This window comes from Leuciscus leuciscus (assembly GCF_965113295.1).
Source record: "Leuciscus leuciscus genome assembly, chromosome: 2".
Classification (NCBI taxonomy): domain Eukaryota; kingdom Metazoa; phylum Chordata; class Actinopteri; order Cypriniformes; family Leuciscidae; genus Leuciscus; species Leuciscus leuciscus.
Window position 1 is genome coordinate 37,529,257 of NC_138726.1, and position 19,984 is coordinate 37,549,240.

At 43.0% G+C, this 19,984-nt stretch overlaps 1 protein-coding gene across 1 annotated transcript in view; it reads right to left on the minus strand.

The window, feature by feature from the left end:
* The window catches only part of dpep2 (dipeptidase 2), a 34,713-nt gene that overhangs the window by 3,601 nt on the left and 11,128 nt on the right, over positions 1 to 19,984 (minus strand). The window contains exons 3-10 of the mRNA XM_082161170.1: positions 14,589 to 14,715; positions 13,431 to 13,560; positions 11,337 to 11,478; positions 11,059 to 11,128; positions 10,133 to 10,309; positions 8,601 to 8,685; positions 8,438 to 8,513; positions 7,930 to 8,065 (exon numbers count right to left, since the gene is read on the minus strand). Of these exons, the coding sequence (XP_082017296.1) occupies positions 7,930 to 8,065; positions 8,438 to 8,513; positions 8,601 to 8,685; positions 10,133 to 10,309; positions 11,059 to 11,128; positions 11,337 to 11,478; positions 13,431 to 13,560; positions 14,589 to 14,715 (943 nt within the window). The remainder of the gene's footprint in view (positions 1 to 7,929; positions 8,066 to 8,437; positions 8,514 to 8,600; positions 8,686 to 10,132; positions 10,310 to 11,058; positions 11,129 to 11,336; positions 11,479 to 13,430; positions 13,561 to 14,588; positions 14,716 to 19,984) is intronic.

Genomic DNA, 19,984 nt, shown 5'->3' on the forward strand with positions numbered 1-19,984 from the left:
TGCAGGACAGAGAGGTACAATGAGTTACACTAGGAGTGTACAGATCACCATTGTAGTAGAAGAAAGGAAGAGGCAGAGGAATAAGATAATCTAAGAATGTGTACAAAAAAAAGCTTAGGCAGTGATTTGGCAGGACTGTCTTTTGAAGTTGCCCAGTGCCAAAAAGAAAGAGTTCAAGAAGAGAAGACCTTTAAAGAGTTAAACTTTAAACTATATTCACAGAAAACCAAAAGGAGATTCACAAGTGCTGACTGTGACCAAAGATAAAATAATCAGTAGTCAGGAAGGCCTGTTACATCAGAGAACAGTCTACAACAAACATATGGACATTAAGTATATTTTTAAGTACATAAGTATACTACGCTCTTAAAAATAAAGTTCTCTTACGAGAGGTCTCTCGTACTGCGTAAGATATCTTACGCTAGGGGAAAATCCTTTTCCGCGAGATATTGAAGCCAAAAATTATCCTTAATTTTGTAATAATGCAAAACGCGTTGCAGCAGCAATGCAGACATAGGCGAGACAGCTCGCGCGCCTATTGGCTGCTCTGCGGCAACTGCAGCAGCCTATCGAGCGAGGCCTGGCGTGACGTCAGACCCAATCAGGGCACTTCGCGCCCACTGCGTCACGTCCCGCCGAAATGGGCGTGGTCTAGGCCTATAAATATCGCTCGCAGGCAGCTATTATCTGATTTTTCATCCTTCAAGCGAAGCACACGCAATGATGGAGCTGGATAAGAAGCCGCGCCGTCTGAAAGAGAGCACCTTCAGCGGGACGAGTCACTGAAGTTGCTGGCCGCGCCGCCTTCCTTGCCTTCCTGCTGCGCTTTCCGGCATTATATCCTTTCTCTGCTACTGTGTTTATGTATGTGTGTGTGCTCGCCGCCGCGACACACACTCCCATTGCACTAAAAGAGCTGGGCGTCTTTTTCAAGACGCCCCTTTTCCTGATCACGCAGCTCTCGCACTCGCTGACGGCGACTGCCCTCACTGCGAGTTAGTTACTGCCTATGGTGACTCTGAGGACTCACCTGGCATCCTTCTCCGAGACTGCTACCCCCCCCCCCCCCCCCCCCCCCCCAACCCCCAACCCCCCAACCCGCAAAGCTTGCCGGTTCGCCCGCTTGCCTTGCCTGCTTGGGGGACGATACCTGTTCTCCCTCTGTTCGAGCCGCGCACACCGCGCCGCTCACAGAGGATGTCAGGAGCGGGCGGTCACGGGGCTAGCTTTCTCTCTCCCTCTGTTCAAGCCGCGCAAACTGCGCCGCTCACAAGGGAGGCTGGAAGCGGACGGTCGGGGTTAGTTTTTCTTTACGTTATAAGAAAGCTACCCTGCCTTCTGCGCCCCATTCATGCGTCACTCACCGGCGAAAGGAGAAAGGTGTGTTTTTAGTCCCTCCGAGGATGGACTGACCTTCAATTTCTCATACATATTCCCAGTTCCCTGATCATGCGACTGGAAATATCAATATTGCAGCAGGCGAGCCTGTTTTAATACAAGCGCGCCTGCAAGCATACGCCGAAGAAAGCATGTGACGCTCTTATATGCTCGTGCATCCGAAAACCTTTGCGTTCCCCCCCTGTGGCTCAGTGGCGGAATCATTGGTTTTTCTCACGAGAGACCGGAGTTCGAATCCCGGTCTAGCGGCAGTTAAAATTATGCCGCCAATGCTTCGCTCTGTCAGTTCCCTGAAAAGCGACTGCAGATGTGCATTTTGCAGCCAACGAGCGCGTTGCACAACCCGCTCGCCTGCACCCAAACACCGTTTCTATGGTTTCCGTGCGTCACTGGCGAAAGGAGAAAAGAGCGTTTTCTGGTCCCCCCGCGGACGGACCGACCTCCTCTTTCTCGTACATTTCTCATTCCCCTCTGAAGTTCGGGCGACTGGAAATGTCAGTATTGCAGTGAGCAAGCCTGTTGTAATACACGCATGCCTGCAAACAAACGCCAGCACATTGACGCTCTCTTATAATACTCGCGCTAACTGAGTTACAATGTGTCTCCCCCTGTGGCCCAGTGGCAGACTCTCAGGTTTTTGCACGCGAGAGACCCGCGTTCGATCCCCGGGTCTACCGGCAGATAAAATTATGCCGTCAATGCTCGCTCTGTCAGTTCCCTGAAAAGGCGACTGCAGATGTGTATTTTGCAGCCAACGAGCGCGTTGTACAACCCGCTCGCCTGCACCCAAACACCGTTTCTATGGTGTTCCGTGCGTCACTGGCGTAAGGAAAAAAGGGAGTTTTTCTGGTCCCGCTGCGGACGGACCAACCTCCTTTTTCCTATACATTTCCCATTCCCCTCTGGAATTCAGGCGACTGGAAATGTCAATATTGCAGTGAACAAGCCTGTTGTAATGCACGCAGGCCTGCAATAAACGCCAGCATGTTGACGCTCTCTGTTTCTATGGCAACTTCTCGCTCGTTCAGTTCCAGTAAATGTGACTGTTCCAGTGTATCCTGCAGTAAACAAGTCGGTTCTGTCACCCGCTTGCCTGCACGCAAACGGCGTTTTTACGGCTACCCAGATAAATCCCATAAGTGTGAATTTTTCTGGTGTCCCGGCCACGGCCGATGGTGCTTTATGTGTAAGAAGAATGCCCACTGCCCAGTGCCCATCTCTACACACAAGCACAGCCCGTCACACAGGGCTCGCGCACATGAATCGACTCAGATCGATTGCGCTTCAAACATGGTGAATGTGCCCACTAACACCACGTTATGCATGTCTCACGGTTTCTGTAAAAACGAAACCAACGTGCATTCGCTTCACTCAAGCGAACGATGCTTTCAGTGTGGTAAATGTGCCCGCTGTCCCGCGCCCACATCCACACATAGACATGACAGTTCCTACGGGAACCGCCCAGCCCTCCCCCTCGCGGTTGACCACCGCAGAGGAGTCGAGCGCGGGCAATCTGCCCGCTGTTATCAGCGCGCCCCATGCCTCAAATGTCACGAGCGCGACGCTTGTGTTACAGCACTCCGAAGCCTCTCCATCGCTGAGCGAGCGGAGCGCGCTTCGTATTCAACCCCTAGCTATTCATGCGGACGCATGGGCAAAGCTGCCCGGGGTTTCGAAGTGGGTGCTGAACATTATAAAAGGAGGCTATTCGCTACAGTTTCGCCGACGCCCTCGCCGCTATGTGGCGCGCGTCGAGACCACGGTAAAAACAGAAGTAGCACATTTACTTCGAGCCGAAGTGGCGAAGCTATTGAGCAAAGGGGCCATAGAGCCTCTCTCTCAAGTTCAGAGCGAAGGAGGGCTATACAGCAGATACTTCCTGGTACCGAAAAAAGACGGGGGTCTCAGACCCATACTAGATCTAAGGCAACTGAACAAAGTGCTTGTGAAGCGACAGTTCAGGATGCTCACGACCAGGCAAATCCTTGTGCAGATTCGCCAAGGAGATTGGTTTGTGTCAATAGATCTGAAAGACGCGTATTTTCAAATACAGATAGCGTCACGTCACAGGCGATATTTGAGATTCGCCTTCGAGGACCAGGCATATCAGTACACAGTCCTGCCGTTCGGCTTGTCCCTGGCACCCCGTACATTTACGAAGTGCATGGATGCGGCGCTCGCACCCCTCAGAATGAGAGGCATGCGAGTGCTGAACTATTTGGACGATTGGCTGATTCTAGCGCAATCTCGCGCAGTGCTCATAGAACACACGACCATTTTACTCGATCACCTCGAGGATTTGGGTCTGAGTGTCAATTGGGCGAAGAGCTCCCTGTCACCCAGTCAGAAAATATCTTTCCTGGGCACAGAACTGGACTCACTATCCATGATAGCGCGACTATCACAACAGCGCGCGGTAGACATTCGACGCACAGCGAACTCTTTTCGCTGCGGCGCGTCTGTCCCGCTCAAGAGATTTCAGAAGATGCTAGGTCTCATGGCCTCTGCATCGTCAGTGCTCCAGCTGGGCCTGCTCCGCATGCGCCCGCTGCAGTTTTTGGCTGAAAGCGCGAGTCCCACGCGAAGCGTGGGCACCCGGTTTGCTTCGCCTCAGGGTCAATCAGAAGTGCGTCACAGCTCTGAAACCCTGGAAAGCGAACGACTGGTACCAATCAGGTGTAAGCCTGGGGACTTCCTCGAGGGTGAAAGTGGTGTCCACGGACGCGTCCACCTCGGGATGGGGAGCGCTGCTCGAGGGCAGACCGTTCTTCGGCCAATGGTCAGAACGGGAGAAGCTCCTGCACATAAACTGCCTCGAAATGCTGGCAGTAGACAACGCGCTGACGCGTTTTTTGTCCCCAAATAAAAGGTCACCACGTCTTGGTCCGTTCGGACAACATGTCTGTGGTGTCCTACATAAATCGCCAGGGCGGCATCAGATCCGAGAAACTGTACAGGCTGGCAGAACGCCTCCTGGTATGGGCTCAGTGCAACCTGCGCTCGCTCAGAGCAGCGCACGTGCCAGGGATCTTGAATATAGGACCGGACAGACTGTCCAGGAACAATGCTCCGGCAGGCGAGTGGTCTCTACACCCACAGACAGTCCATCTGCTGTGGAAGAATTTTGGCAGAGCGGAAGTGGACCTGTTTGCGTCTCAAGAAAACGCTCACTGTCAAGAATTTTTCTCCAAGAGCAGGAGCGCGCTGGCCCATGTGTGGCCCCGCCGCCCGCTCTATGTTTTTCCCCCCGTCTCTCTCCTGCCTCAGGTGATAGAACGGATCAGGGAAGAAGGATGCTCAGTACTGCTGGTAGCACCGTTCAGGAAAAACCAACCTTGGTTCCCAGTCGTGATGCAGTTAGCAAGTACTGCCCCGTGGCCAGTACCAATGAGGAGAGATCTCCTCCCACAGGCCCGCGGCTCGATCTGGCATCCTCACCCGGAACTATGGTCCCTTCATGTCTGGGCCATCAACGGGTACATGTTGGACTCCCTAAAGGAGTATTAAACACGATCACGCAGGCTAGAGCTCCGTCTACAAGACGACTCTATTCTTCGAAATGGTCGGTGTTTTCGGGCTGGTGCACAGCCCGTGGTGTGTCACCCACAAACTGTGGTGTGACGGAGGTGCTTTCCTTCCTACAAGAGCTGTTGGATGGGGGCAGGGCCCCCTCCACGCTCAAAGTTTATGTGGCGGCTATAGCAGCGTTCTCAGAAACAACGCTTGGTCAGTCAATAGGAAGGAACGATTTAGTCATCCGCTTCCTTAGAGGGGCTAAGAGACTGAATCCTCCCAGACCTCCCTCAGTCCCCGTATGGGACCTTTCTACGGTTCTGGAAGCCATGAAAGGTGCGCCATTTGAGCTTTTACAGTCAATCGATTTGAAACACCTGTCTTTCAAGACGGTGTTTTTGCTGGCTCTCGCTTCAGTGAAGCGCATAGGGGATCTGCACGCGCTCTCTGTGAACGCGGCGTGCATGGAGTTTGGGCTCAATGACTCAAAAGTTATACTCAAACCTAAGCACGGTTATGTTCCAAAATCCCTCAACACACCGTTTAGGGCGCAGGTTATCTCCCTGTCAGCCCTACCGGTCCCTGATGAGGAAAAAGACGCGAGCCTCCTTTGCCCAGTCAGGGCATTACGAGCTTATGTGTCTCGCTCGTCTGTTTTCAGACAGACGGAGCAGCTTTTTGTTTCGTTTAGCGGACGTTCTAAGGGACTAGCCGCGTCGAAACAGAGCCTATCCAGATGGATAGTTGATGCTATAGCGCTGGCATACGCTTCCAAGGGCATGCAGTGCCCATTGGGTGTCAGAGCGCACTCCACGAGAGGCATGGCCTCTTCGTGGGCCTGGTCAAGTGGGATTGCCTTGCAAGATATTTGTATGGCGACAGGCTGGGCCTCCCCGTCTACATTTATAAGGTTTTATAACCTAGAGGTTCCCGCCCTGCAGGCCAGGCTGCTGTCGGTCTAAATTTACCAGTATTATCTGACCTGATGCGATCAGCTCAGAATGCTGCGTCTGCTGAGCACAGCTCAATGTTCGACAGTATAAAGCTGGGCAAACTGTGTAAGACCCACATTTCCCCATCAGTTCAGGCCGTACCCCGCCCTGTCTGTATGATGAAATTCGCGTCCCATCGACGCTGCTATATGTGGAAGAGTGAGGCTGCACCCCTCCCTCTTCCCGGACTCCCTGTGAGTTCCCTGAGTGATTGTGCACTATATGTACCCCGGGCTTTCGCCCTTGGGTCTTTGGTGTCAGATCTCAGCATGCACGGCGTTTTACATTGGGTCCCCTAGCGTAAGATATCTTACGCAGTACGAGAGACCTCTCGTAAGAGAACGTACTCGGTTACTAACGTAACCTCGGTTCTCTCTAGAAGAGGGAACGAGTACTGCGTATCTTGCCGTGCATGCACACGCTCTGGTTGCTTCGATGATGAAAAACCAGATAATAGCTGCCTGCTGCAATATTGATATTTCCAGTCGCATGATCAGGGAACTGGGAATATGTATGAGAAATTGAAGGTCAGTCCATCCTCGGAGGGACTAAAAACACACCTTTCTCCTTTCGCCGGTGAGTGACGCATGAATGGGGCGCAGAAGGCAGGGTAGCTTTCTTATAACGTAAAGAAAAACTAACCCCGACCGTCCGCTTCCAGCCTCCCTTGTGAGCGGCGCAGTTTGCGCGGCTTGAACAGAGGGAGAGAGAAAGCTAGCCCCGTGACCGCCCGCTCCTGACATCCTCTGTGAGCGGCGCGGTGTGCGCGGCTCGAACAGAGGGAGAACAGGTATCGTCCCCCAAGCAGGCAAGGCAAGCGGGCGAACCGGCAAGCTTTGCGGGTTGGGGGGTTGGGGGGGGGGGGGGGGGGGGGGGTAGCAGTCTCGGAGAAGGATGCCAGGTGAGTCCTCAGAGTCACCATAGGCAGTAACTAACTCGCAGTGAGGGCAGTCGCCGTCAGCGAGTGCGAGAGCTGCGTGATCAGGAAAAGGGGCGTCTTGAAAAAGACGCCCAGCTCTTTTAGTGCAATGGGAGTGTGTGTCGCGGCGGCGAGCACACACACATACATAAACACAGTAGCAGAGAAAGGATATAATGCCGGAAAGCGCAGCAGGAAGGCAAGGAAGGCGGCGCGGCCAGCAACTTCAGTGACTCGTCCCGCTGAAGGTGCTCTCTTTCAGACGGCGCGGCTTCTTATCCAGCTCCATCATTGCGTGTGCTTCGCTTGAAGGATGAAAAATCAGATAATAGCTGCCTGCGAGCGATATTTATAGGCCTAGACCACGCCCATTTCGGCGGGACGTGACGCAGTGGGCGCGAAGTGCCCTGATTGGGTCTGACGTCACGCCAGGCCTCGCTCGATAGGCTGCTGCAGTTGCCGCAGAGCAGCCAATAGGCGCGCGAGCTGTCTCGCCTATGTCTGCATTGCTGCTGCAACGCGTTTTGCATTATTACAAAATTAAGGATAATTTTTGGCTTCAATATCTCGCGGAAAAGGATTTTCCCCTAGCGTAAGATATCTTACGCAGTACTCGTTCCCTCTTCTAGAGAGAACCGAGGTTACGTTAGTAACCGAGTACGTTTCTTTACTGGCATTGATGGTTCCATGAACAACCTTTTACATTCATGGAAAACTTTCCATTTCACAAAAGGTTCTTTATAGTGGAAAAGGGTTCTTCAGATAATTTAAATGTTCTTCACACTAAGGAAAAAAAAAATATATATTTTTTAAGAACTGTTCACTAAAAGGTTCTTAAGCGGACCAAAAAGTGGTTATTCTATGGAATCAAAAAAAAAAAAAAAAAAAAAAAACACAAAAAAACACTAACACAACAAGACCTTTTGGAAGTGGAACCTTTATTTTTAAGAGTGTATGTTATGTTCACTAATGTTGATTGCAAGGGTGAATCGTTTTCTATGTGTGCGCTACAGTATATATTTGTACTAACCCTAAAGATGCCATGATTGATTGCTACTTTTACTGACCTAATTGAAATGGATTTATTTCAAGAATTTATTTCCTGACCTTCTCAACCTTTTGGAACACTCTAAGGAAGTTCAGTCTAAGCACTCCTGCCAGCTCTTCCTCACTCCAGTTCCTTGATATCAGCTCCTCAATTAGTGCTGGATATTTGGAGACATCCTCAAGGCCTTGAGGGAATCTGTGAAAACACAGGCACACTTTAACACAAACAAACATTTAGTTAAGGGGCACAAGCTATGCAGAATCTGTATGCTTTTCGATTCTTAGGGATATGTGTGAAAATCTTTGGAATGAATTTAAATATTGTAAAATGTGTTTAATGGGGCTGAGAGTACTACAGTCTTATTGGTAGATGAAAACATTATCGAATCAGTCAAATATCTATAAATGGGCACGCAAGGGGTGTAGCATTATGTAAAACAGTTTTGTTTAAATGAAATTTTCTGCAGAATACTGCAAGCATGGACTCCGTAGAGGCACGTTAGCCAAGAAGTGTGCACTTAACGCATGAGATTTCTGTAACGTAAACATAGATAAAAAGTTTACTTGCCCTTGTGCTCCATCAAAGTCTGCTCCAATCCCAATGCTTTCAGTGCCAATCACATGTTTTATATGATCAAAATGATCTAAAAAATAATAATAAAAAAAGAGTTTCTAATGAAAACAGAATTAAAAATAAAGAAAATTAAATAAAATTGTGTCTGTTGTCTTACCAGCCACAACAGACACGTTTGTGGTATTTGAACATGCTACAAAACTTCTGTAGAAATTCACCATGATAAGCCCACCATTCTCTTTCTAGAAAGAAAGCAAAGTTTGGTCTTTTCATAATATCGTACATGTTATGTAGGTAAAAGTAGAAAAGAGTACAATTTACACTATTGTCTTTTTTAGTGAGTAAAATCTGCATTTTACAGATTTGGAAACTGGCAGTTTGTTTTTTTTGAAAACTATGTCTAAAGCCCTATTCGGACAGGACTAGTTTTCTAAATTACATTTGAGTTACAATTCTTATCACCCGATGTTGGAATTCATGTACCGATTCGGCGGAACTAACATCTCTGTTTATTTTTAGATGTGGGCATTACATAAGTTCATCTGCTGTGATTGGATGTATCACGTATGACATATTTGTCTTATAATTAATTATTTATTGATATTATTTTAATTTATTATAAAAACCCTGCATAAATATAGAAGTGGCTGTTTATAATAAACACACATACCTGTAAGTGAGCAGGGAGATCTCGATTTATCAATTTTGTAATTTTTGTTGTTGTTGGAATATATTGAAATGAAAGCATGCAGAAGACTGGTGCGTAAACATTTTCTCAGGTAGGTAAAAAACATAAGGAGAATCGCTGGGATAGAACAAAATCTGCAATCACAGACATTCGCATTCGGACAGGAACACAGACATTGCCGTTTCAGAGGGTATTAAAACTATACAAAGTATGCCTGTAAAACACAAAATAATCTAACGTCCTCCAGGAAATCAAGTCCTGTCCACATAGGGCTTAAATTAGTTAGTTCATTAGTACATTACATTAGTTCACTTTAAAATGAAAACTACCCCATGATTTATTCACCCTCAAGCCATCCTAGGTGTATATGACTTTCTTCTTTCAGACGAATACAATCGGAATCATTTAAAAAAATATCCTGGCTCTTCCAAGCTTGATAATGGCAGTGAATTGCTTGAAGCTCAAAAAAGTGAATCCATGCATCATAAACGAACTCCACACGGCTCCGGGGGGTTAATAAAGCCCATCTGAAGCATTTTTCTAAATAAATATCCTCCGGCCAAACAAACATACGGATTCGACTTAAGTGTAAAGCACAACTTATGCGAGTAATGCGACGTACTGCTGATATTTACGCTACGCCATGACGCACTACGCTACTTCCGACGTCACACGTTGCGTAAGTTGCGCTTTGGACGAAAGTAGACTGCGTATGGCCAGAAGCAAGAATTTTACTTTGTAACATGTTAAATATGAATATTTTTCTTACACAAGCTCATTGATTTGGCCCCCCGGAGCCATGTGGAGTTAATTTATGATGGATGGATTAACTTTTTTGAGCTTCAAGCAATTCATATTTTTTTATATAACTCCGACTGTATTCGTCTGAAAGAAGAAAGTCATATACACTTAGGATGGCTTGAGGGTAAGTAAATCATGGGGTAATTTTCATTTTAAAGTGAACGACTCCTTTAATGTAGCAAACCAAACAACAGTCTCACCAGACGCAGTAGCAGGTCGTCAGGTACATTGCGAGTATTGTTACAGATAGCATAGGCAGATGAGTGGCTGAAAATAACTGGAGCGGTAGAATGGTTTAACACTGCTCTGGCTGTCTCCCAGGAGCTATGGGACAGATCAACCAGCATTCCCAACCTGTTCATCTCATTCACCACTGCCTGGGGTGAGCAGGTAAAGATAGACATTAGGAAATGGTTAAATTCATTAATTACTAAAGCAAAGCAGTTAGTTCTGATCCATTAAGTTCAATTCAAGTCAGGTTAGTTAGGGTAAATTTGTATGATGTACATCAAACATAATCAGTGAATTCCACTGCAAAATATGTGCTGATAATTGTTGTTACACTTCAAGAACAATTATGCATCATAATTATGAAAACAGTAGATTCAGATTTTGAAGAGCATGCTGAAGTTTTTCTAATGTACTTGATTCATATCACATAATAGGTTAATTGTCCACAACAACATAATGATGTTTAGTCTTTCATTTCTCCTAGGTAAAAAAATTAATATTAATATATATATACACATATGCTCACAATATTTTTTTAAGAACAATGACCTACTGTACAAACAGGATATAAAAATCATGATCATGAATATTTTCTCCAAGATCTAAGGCATTTTTTAGCAAAACAAGAAAAAAAATAAAAAAAATATTTGAACTGTCTCTAGTCTTTGGGTTCAAAAAGAGGACACAAGAAAGGGATTTCCAAATATAGAAGTCAAAAGAGGCCTTTAATACGGTTTCATATTCCCTACTAAATACAACTGTAACTTCTATTTTCTATCTAACTTTCAACTGTAACTATCTCAAATTAAACTTCATCTTCTAATTTTACCTTGATCCACATCGATTTCATTTTATATTGATTCATTGACTCATATCCATCAATAAGAAACCTTACCTTGCCAAATTCGGTCAAGCTGTTGCTCTTCCGCTGGTAAAATGAGTAAAAACTAGATGAGCTCTCAGCCCTACAAGTGACATTATAGAAGAAAGTTGAATAATTAAACAGACCAAAAATAAATAAAATAAAATTCTGGGACAGTATGTCTGGGACAGTATGCAGAATGTGTTACATTTGTGTTCCTCTCTCAATTCACTATAAATAAACTTGTTTTTATGACTGTAAACGTCATTATTATTATTAGCATGTGTTGTACATGTATGGTGAGTATTTACCATGGCGTGTTGCAGGTGTGTGTGAGGGCCATGGATCTTACTCCAAGCTGGTAGAACATGCGTAGTGCTGGTAAACTGCTGTCGATGGAGTGGCCCCCCTCCACACCGATGAGACATGTGATTTTTGTACTATTCCTCATTCCTTAAAACATACAAAAATACTTAAATACTGAACAATTGAAAGACAAATATTTTGAACTATGTGTAATCCTTTTATTTTTATCTTCTCTCCACATCAATAATAATCTGAGCTCAATGGACAGGAGTGTCCATTGTAAAATGAGGTGAACAGATTATGTGCTGCGATCATGGCTGAGTACAGCTATAGCTGTTGCTAAACCAAGCACTTGCCATTTAGCTCAAGTCATCTGATGCTGTTCAGTCTGCAAAAAACTATGTCCATTATCATGTTGTCATGGTATAAGGTCTTACTACATTATATTAAACAACATCTATTAATCCATATGGCTTGTTAATAAAGTATTAGTTTTGGTGTGTGTGGCCCAAGTATTCCCTACATTGTGGAGAACAAAAGTCCTCACAAGGATAGTAAAACCTGAAATTGACACACCATACTAAAAAAGTACTTTTTTGTGTGTGCAAATTTCTGTAAGGGTTAGGGGATAGAATGTAAAGTTTGTAGAGTATAAAAATCATGTCTATGGATAAAACAAGTTTTCATAAAAACAAAATGTGTGTGTCTTGAATTGCTGGTTGTTTGAAAGGTGAACCTCAGAGTCCATTTTGTTACAGTATATTTTGACTATAATCAGACATTAAGAATGAGTTACTTCTTACTCCTCAATTTAACCTCATCGTGTATAAACATTAAGAATATACATTTTCTACAACTATCTGACACTCCGAGTATTACACATATTTCACACAGAACTCTTGCAGACACTTCTACTGTATATACTACCGTTCAAAAGTTTAGAGTCAGTAGAAATTAATACTTTTATTCAGAAATTATGCATTGAACTGATCAAAAGGGACAGTCAATCTTTTGTAACAATTTTTTTTTAATTGAGTAATTCCTGCTGAAAATTCAGCTTTGCCATCAAATTAATAAATTACATTTGAAAAAATATTTAAATAGAAAACAGTTGTTTAACTAATAATACATCCTAATATTACTGTTTTTACTGCATTTGATCAAATTAATGCAGCATTTGTGAGCATAAGAGACTTATTTCAAAAAATCAGTTTTAATAATTTACTGACCACAAACCTTTGAACAGTAGTATATGTGAAATGCAGTCCAGATGTTATACAGTGTTACATATGGCATGCATTGGTCCAAACATGTTGAGTGAGGATATCCTCAGGCAGTAATAGCTGTGAGATTGCATAGAGTCTCTTCTCATTTCACTTACACTGCAAGTATAGGAAAGATTATTGTTAATTGGAATGCGCCAGAGATAATTTGCAACATCCTCTCTGGACTTCCGTTGTCTTTTGTAACAATGAAAGGACTTTTATCTCATTAAGATTTCTATTCAAAGAAAGTTAAAGGCATAGTTCACCCAAGGGGTTGAACTAAGACTTTCTGAGGAAGAAAAATACTTTATATCTCACAATTCTGACTTTATAACTCACAAATGCGTGTTATAGTAAGAATTGTGAGATATAAACTTGCAATTCTGATTTTATAACTCGCAACTGTGAGTTTATATCACAATACTGAGAGAAAAAGTCAGAATTGCGAGAACAAAAGTCAGAATTGTAAGATAAAAAGTCCGATAAAAGATACATGACATAATGATATGGTGAAGCCTGTGTTCAGTGGCCACAGATGCTTTTTACTTTTTTATTGATTATTCCACAATGAATGGAGAAGACATGTTTAAACTAGAAGCAATATCAGTCATGGGAGACAAGACTGTGTCAAATAATTTTCTACCAGCTGTAGATCTCCCTCAAATCTTTTTTTTTAGATGACATACCAATCTATAAACGTTAATATTACAGTAAGCATTTCTAATAGAATATTACTTAAATTATCTAAACTGTTTAGTATAAAGTTGAAAACTTCAGACTGTTCAGTCACAGCAAAGTGAAAATATTTTTTTGTCAGGTTGAGGGTTGTAGTACCTTCAGCTGTAGTGACCAGTTCCAGCTCTGGGTTTTCAGTACATACACGACGAATTACATCAATCTGTTCCAAGGTCAGCCTGACAGCATCCTTATCCTGAGCCGTACACAACACGTACGCTGCAAAAACCTGACAAATATCAAGGGCTTATTTCTCTGGAACAAAGTTAAAAAAAATTAAATAAAATAAAAAAAGGCAATCTTGACACTCACTTGTGGGCCCAAACTGTTCAAGGAATCATTCATTTTAAGGAAGAGTAGTATAACAACACTTTTTTTAACAATTGGTGGTTCAGTGAAAATAATAACATATTAAAGAGATTGTACAGTGTACATCTACGCACCCCTATTAAAAACAGCTGATTTTTGTGATGTAAAAAAACAAAAAACAATCAAAGACATCATATCAGAACTTTCGTTCCTTTAATATAAAAATTACAACATCTGGAATGCCAATGTGGCACATTTCAGAGTAAAAAAAAAAAAAAAAAAAAAAACTTGGAATAACTAACTGCATAAGTGTGCACACCCCTGAACAAATACTTAGTTGAAGAAACCTTTGACTATTACACTTATTCTGTTAGGATAGGTGTCTATCAGCTTGGCTCATCTTGACTTTGAACTATTTTCATACTCTACTTTGCAAAAATTTTCCAGATCTGTTAAATTGTGAGGGCATCTCCTGTGCACAGCCCTCTTCAGGTCCCCCCACAGAGATTCTATAGGACTCAGGTCTGGGCTCTGGCTGGGCCATTCCAAAACATTAATAATTCTTTGCTGAAGCCATTCTTTTGTTGATTTAGATGTGTTTCAGAGGAGAGTGGAGTTTTAAGACAATATAATCTTTATTAGTGTGAGAACTAAACTCTAGATAAGGAGTTGTTCAATAACAAATTATTTAGTATACAGTTAGTGTGAAATTCTACAAGCCTAATAATTATATATTTCTTATGAAACTGTAAAATTTAGAAGATGTGTGTGAATTTGGGGAGTTTGTGGTAGAACAACTTTGAGCATCAGGCCCAGCACTTGATCTGTGTCTATAACAAGGCAGTACACACAAATATAGGTTTGTGACTTTAAATTTACAAATTGCAAGTAGCAAATCTAAGTAAAGGATATTTAAAGATATAAATTAAAGTCGGGAACAGAAATTACCTGCCCTCCAACATGACCAGCAGTGAGGCGACTGATATCTGTAGCCACATGAGGAATGTTGTGCATATTGATCCGGCTCAGTTTGTTGTTATAAATTATTCTTAGACGTAGTGCAAGGTCATTGTGTCTGAGTAAAAAGAAAGAGAAGCAGTGTGAAATCAAAATACACCACAGCACCATTTTAATAGCAGGGGGTGTACTTATTTGTTTGATAACTACAACCCTAACTGTGATAACCCTAAGGGCGTCACCAGGCCCATTTTGGGAGGGTTTTAGCAATAAGAATTTGCTATTAACTCCGTAATCTGTACATTAATTTGTGATAGCCTCAGCCCCCTTTAAACTAATATGAAAAAAGATGATTTCCTATCCACTGCGTTAACCCCACATCACACTGCTGTTTTTCTCCAGCAAAAATGGAGCACTTCACACCCATGAAGGCATACTTTAAAAATGTATCATGATGCTATTTTCATTTGAAAATTAAGTTCACGTTTTTTAATTGGCAATTTAAAAATAAAATAAAGACGCATAAACTCAATTAAAATGATCTCCCTTCCCAAATTTTTATACTTATGTCAAAATCTCCCCATTTATCTCACTGCAGCCTTTTTTAAAGTCGGCATGAAACGGAAGTTGAGATTGTCATTTTTTCCTTGTTGTGACGTATATCCGCGTGAAACGGCTTCTGAAATTAGAAAAAAAATGTAGGGCGGGGCTTGATTTCGTCCTTCGGGAATTGATTGGATCGTTGGAGGTTGGGCGTTGCAAACAAAATGGAGGCAGATTTGAATGCCAGTTTACATTCAGTTGTGTAGGATTTCTCTCCACCGGACTCCCCACCGTTACCCTCCCTTGAAGGATTTTTTATTGAGGAGCCCGGCGACGAGGACGAGCAGCTAAATTTGCAGGCAGGAATCAGCCCATATTTATATGAGCCTCCCGCGAACCAAGATGAGTCAAGTCAAGTTATCAGTCAAGTTCACCATCGAGAGCATCTCGACGTGTCCGATAAGTAAATAACTAGATTTAGATAAGATAGATAGCCTACCATTCGGACACTTCGAGATGCTCTCGAGGGTGAACTTGACTGATAACTTGACTTGACTCAAAACGAGACAGACACCGATAGCCGCACCCTCATCGGCTCTGGCCGCACCCTTTCGCCATGGCACGTGACCGAAAGAGAAGAGAGGTCGTTTCGAGGGGGGAGGGAAGGGTAATGTATTTGATTAAAGATTATAAGGGTAAATGAATTAAAAAAAAATAATGAAGTGCACAGATAAATCATTTATAATAAACACTACAATATTACATATAAAAAGAAGATTTGTCAAATTTGATTTCATGCCGACTTTAAAGACTTGGACTCAATTATCTTGTCTTATATTTGGAATGGCAAAAATGCCAGAATTTCGAAGGCACACTTGCAGAAGTCTAGATTAGAGGGAGGGTTGGACTTGCCTGTATTTAAACACTATTACTGGGCTGCCAATGTTAGGGCATTAATGTTCTGGCAACAGGGATCCCTGGATAATCAGACGCTTACAACCCCTTTGTGGCTTAAAGGGGTGGTTCGAGATTTTTGACATCGGACCTCATTTTTAAGTCAGCCTGGTTGTTATTCATCAGTGGAGACATTAATTTTTTTTTATTATCCAGTACTTATATTTGGATAGTTAGCCGATGCTAGGCTAGCGCGAGTCAATGGTATATGTGTTAGCCAGCCATTAAAAACCGTTTTACCCACTCCACAGTGCACCAAACGCAAATCAATTATAACACTAGACTATCGATGTATATGTCCGTTGAGAGAATAATGTTAGAAATCAAACTTACCTTTCATCTCAATGATCCCAAATGAACTAGTTTCTCAGCAGCTGCGGAATTTTACTTTGCTCCGGTTAGTAATGCGGCAAAAAGTAAACACAGAACAGAAGCGCACTTGCGTCATGTGTGTACCGGCTCACTCGGTTGCCTAGGTAATCAATATCACTCCGTTGCCTAGGTAATCAATATCACTCCGCTGCTGCTGTAGACAAGGCTTATGATTACAGGGAACAAATTATAACTAATGCAATGTGATGAAAGGTAAGTTTGATTTCTAACATTATTCTCTCAACGGACATATACATCGATAGTCTAGTGTTATAATTGATTTGCGTTTGGTGCACTGTGGAGTGGGTAAAACGTTTTTTAATGGCTGGCTAACACATCTACCATTGATTCGCGCTAGCCTAGCATCGGCTAACTATCCAAATATAAGGACTGGATAATAAAAAATAAAAAAATGTCTCCACTGATGAATAACAACCAGGCTGACTTAAAAATGAGGTCCGATGTCAAAAATCCCGAACCACCCCTTTAAGATGGAGGCCAACTCTGTGAATAATTCTTCATTGCCAGCTATGTTATTTTCCAAGTTCGAAAAGCCAGAGTCCTATAAGAATTTATGCTTTGTGGTAAAGCAGTCAGTAAGAATTTTAAACCAGGTTAGGTGCTTTCTAAAACTACCAAATACATCAGTACAAACACCTATATGTTTTAAAGGGATACTCCACCGATTTTTCATATTAAACTATGTTATTCCCTTAACTAAGACAAGTTGATACATACCTCTCTCGTCTCAGTGCGTGCACTAAATCGCTCTGTCTTGCGGCGAAACTTTGTTAGCACTTAGCTTAGCCCAGTTCATTCAATATGGGCCAAGCAGAGAAGCTACCAAACACCTCCACGTTTTCCCTATTTAAATACAGTTACTCGCGTAGTGTAACTCGACCTAGGACTGTGACACAAAACAAAACGTTGCGCTTTTCTAAGCGTGTAAAATGGATAACTATATTGTATGGCGGAATACCATAGCAAGTGCTTGTGAGCACTTCGACTTGGCGCAGTAATATCTTCACTCGTGAAAAATCCTCTCACCGGCCCCCGCTCCCTCTAGTGAAGATATTACTGCGCCAAGTCGAGCGCCCATTAACCATAAATTAATTAAAAATTGCGTACGTCACCAACAGACACCACACATCAGTTGTGTGGAAGTATTTCATCAAGGATGACAAAAATATCGTAATTTGCCAACTCTGTAAGGGGCCGTTCACATATCATGTCTAAAAACGCTCTCCTTCTTTCCACAAGTGCTTGCGCTCCCATGGCGTCTGTCGTTGCTATGCAACCATGAACTGCGATGATGAGGAAGTATCAGCAAAGGATTAATGATTTCCAGCCCTTGCATTAGCTTTACTACTAGATACATTTATAGAGATGAGAAATAAAAACCCTGTACAGCTATGATCAGCTGTTCGGCCGAGCTTACATTTGAAATAACAAACTTGAGCGCACAACAGACGCGATATGGGAACCCTAAAAGCGGACATTGCATCTGAAATTAAAGGCAAAAACGGTTATTTATTTGGCTTCACTCCGTTACATGAAAATTAAAATATGTAAAAGTCATAATTATAATGTTTTGAGAGTTTTCTTATGTAATTGTTGCATTAGGCTATGAATTAATAAACATTTATTGATAAGAACTATTTCATGTCTTTTCATTTACAGCAGTGGTTCTCAAACTGGGGGTCGCGACCCCTCGGGGGGTCGCGGAATGATTTCAGGGGGTCGCGAGTTGGTTTGAAAAAATTCTGTATTTTCTGATTACAATAAATATATTTCAGTACTAAAAAATTAAGATTACAAATAAATATTTTTTGATTTCTAAAGACAGAAGTGATTAGAAGGTTTAAAAAAAATGTTAAATAATATTTCGTGACTCTAAGATATGACGTCACCGTGCGGCGACTGATCGCTAGTTATCAATACAGCACGCAACTGCACGTGGAAACTGCAACTGCAAGAATGGATAAATTTGTAATTCGCAAGGTTAAAAATGTTGAGGAAATTGTGGACAGTCTGCCTGAATCATCTGAACCGTGTACCTCTACAAAACACAAGAGCAAGACCCCTTCTGACCAATGTAGGAAACGTCGGAAATATCAAGAGGAATTCATAAAGTATGGATTCACTTGCTCTACTGTCAACGATGTGGACCATCCTCAGTGTGTAATCTGTTCAGAAGTGCTTGCCCATGAAAGTATGAAGCCTGGAAAAATGCAGAGACATTTGGAGACAAGACACCCTGCTTGTGTTGAAAAACCTATAGACTTTTTTCGCAGAAAAGAGAAGGAATTACAGATTCAAAAACGCACACTCACACAACAAACCCAAATTACTGCTAATGCTCTGAAGGCATCTTATGAGGTGGCATACCTGATAGCACAGTCCAAAAAGCCACACACAATTGGGGAAACCTTGATTAAGCCCGCAGCTGTGGCTATGTGTCGGGCCATGCATGGTGAGAAAATTGCAAGTGAGCTTATGACTGTCCCATTGTCGAATGACACGATAGCTCGCCGTATTCATGATATTTCAAAAGACATTAAGAGTCAATTGATTAACAGGTTAAATGGAAAGAAATATGCGTTACAGGTCGACGAATCTACCGATGTGTCTAATTCTTCTCAGTTGCTGGCATTCATCAGATACACATTTGATGGAAAAATGCACGAGGAAATGCTCAGTGCTGGAGGGGACTTGTACCGGCAGTGACATTTTCAACAAGCTGGACACCAGACTAAAAGAGATGCGACTTTCATGGAATAGCTGTGTTGGGGTATGTACTGATGGTGCAGGTGCAATGGTAGGTAAAAACAAGGGACTCAAGGCAAAGGTTTTAGAAGTGGCTCCTCATGTTAAGTTTACGCACTGCATAATTCACCGTGAGTCTCTTGCTAGCAAAGCACTTGATAGTGAGCTTAACAGTGTTCTCAAAGGTGCAATCAAAATTGTAAATCACATAAAATCACGTCCAGTAACCAGTAGACTGCTAGCCACCCTTTGCAACGAGATGGGCTCGCAGCACGAAGCGCTGCTGTATCATACCGAAGTCCGGTGGTTATCTCGCGGGAAGGCACTCGGCCGGCTTTACGAACTGCGTGAGGAAGTGCACTCGTTGTTGAAAGAATCTAAATCTGAATTCGCGCACCACCTGACAGATCCAGATTGGTTATCAAAACTTGCTTATTTGGCCTGTATATTCGAAAGGCTTAACATGCTTAATCTTTCATTACAAGGTCCAAACACAAACATCTTGACAATGAATGAGAAAATTGATGCATTTGTAAAAAAGCTGGAAAGATGGGCTGAGCGAGTTGAACAAGGTAATGTGGAGATGTTTCCTGAACTGGATGAACATCTGGAGGAGAATGGACTGAGTCTCGGCAACCTGAAAACACACATCACTGGTCATCTCCACGGCCTTTTGGAACAATTCCATAAGTATTTTCCAAAAGAGACGCAACCAGAACTGTATGACTGGATACGGCAACCATTCACTGAAA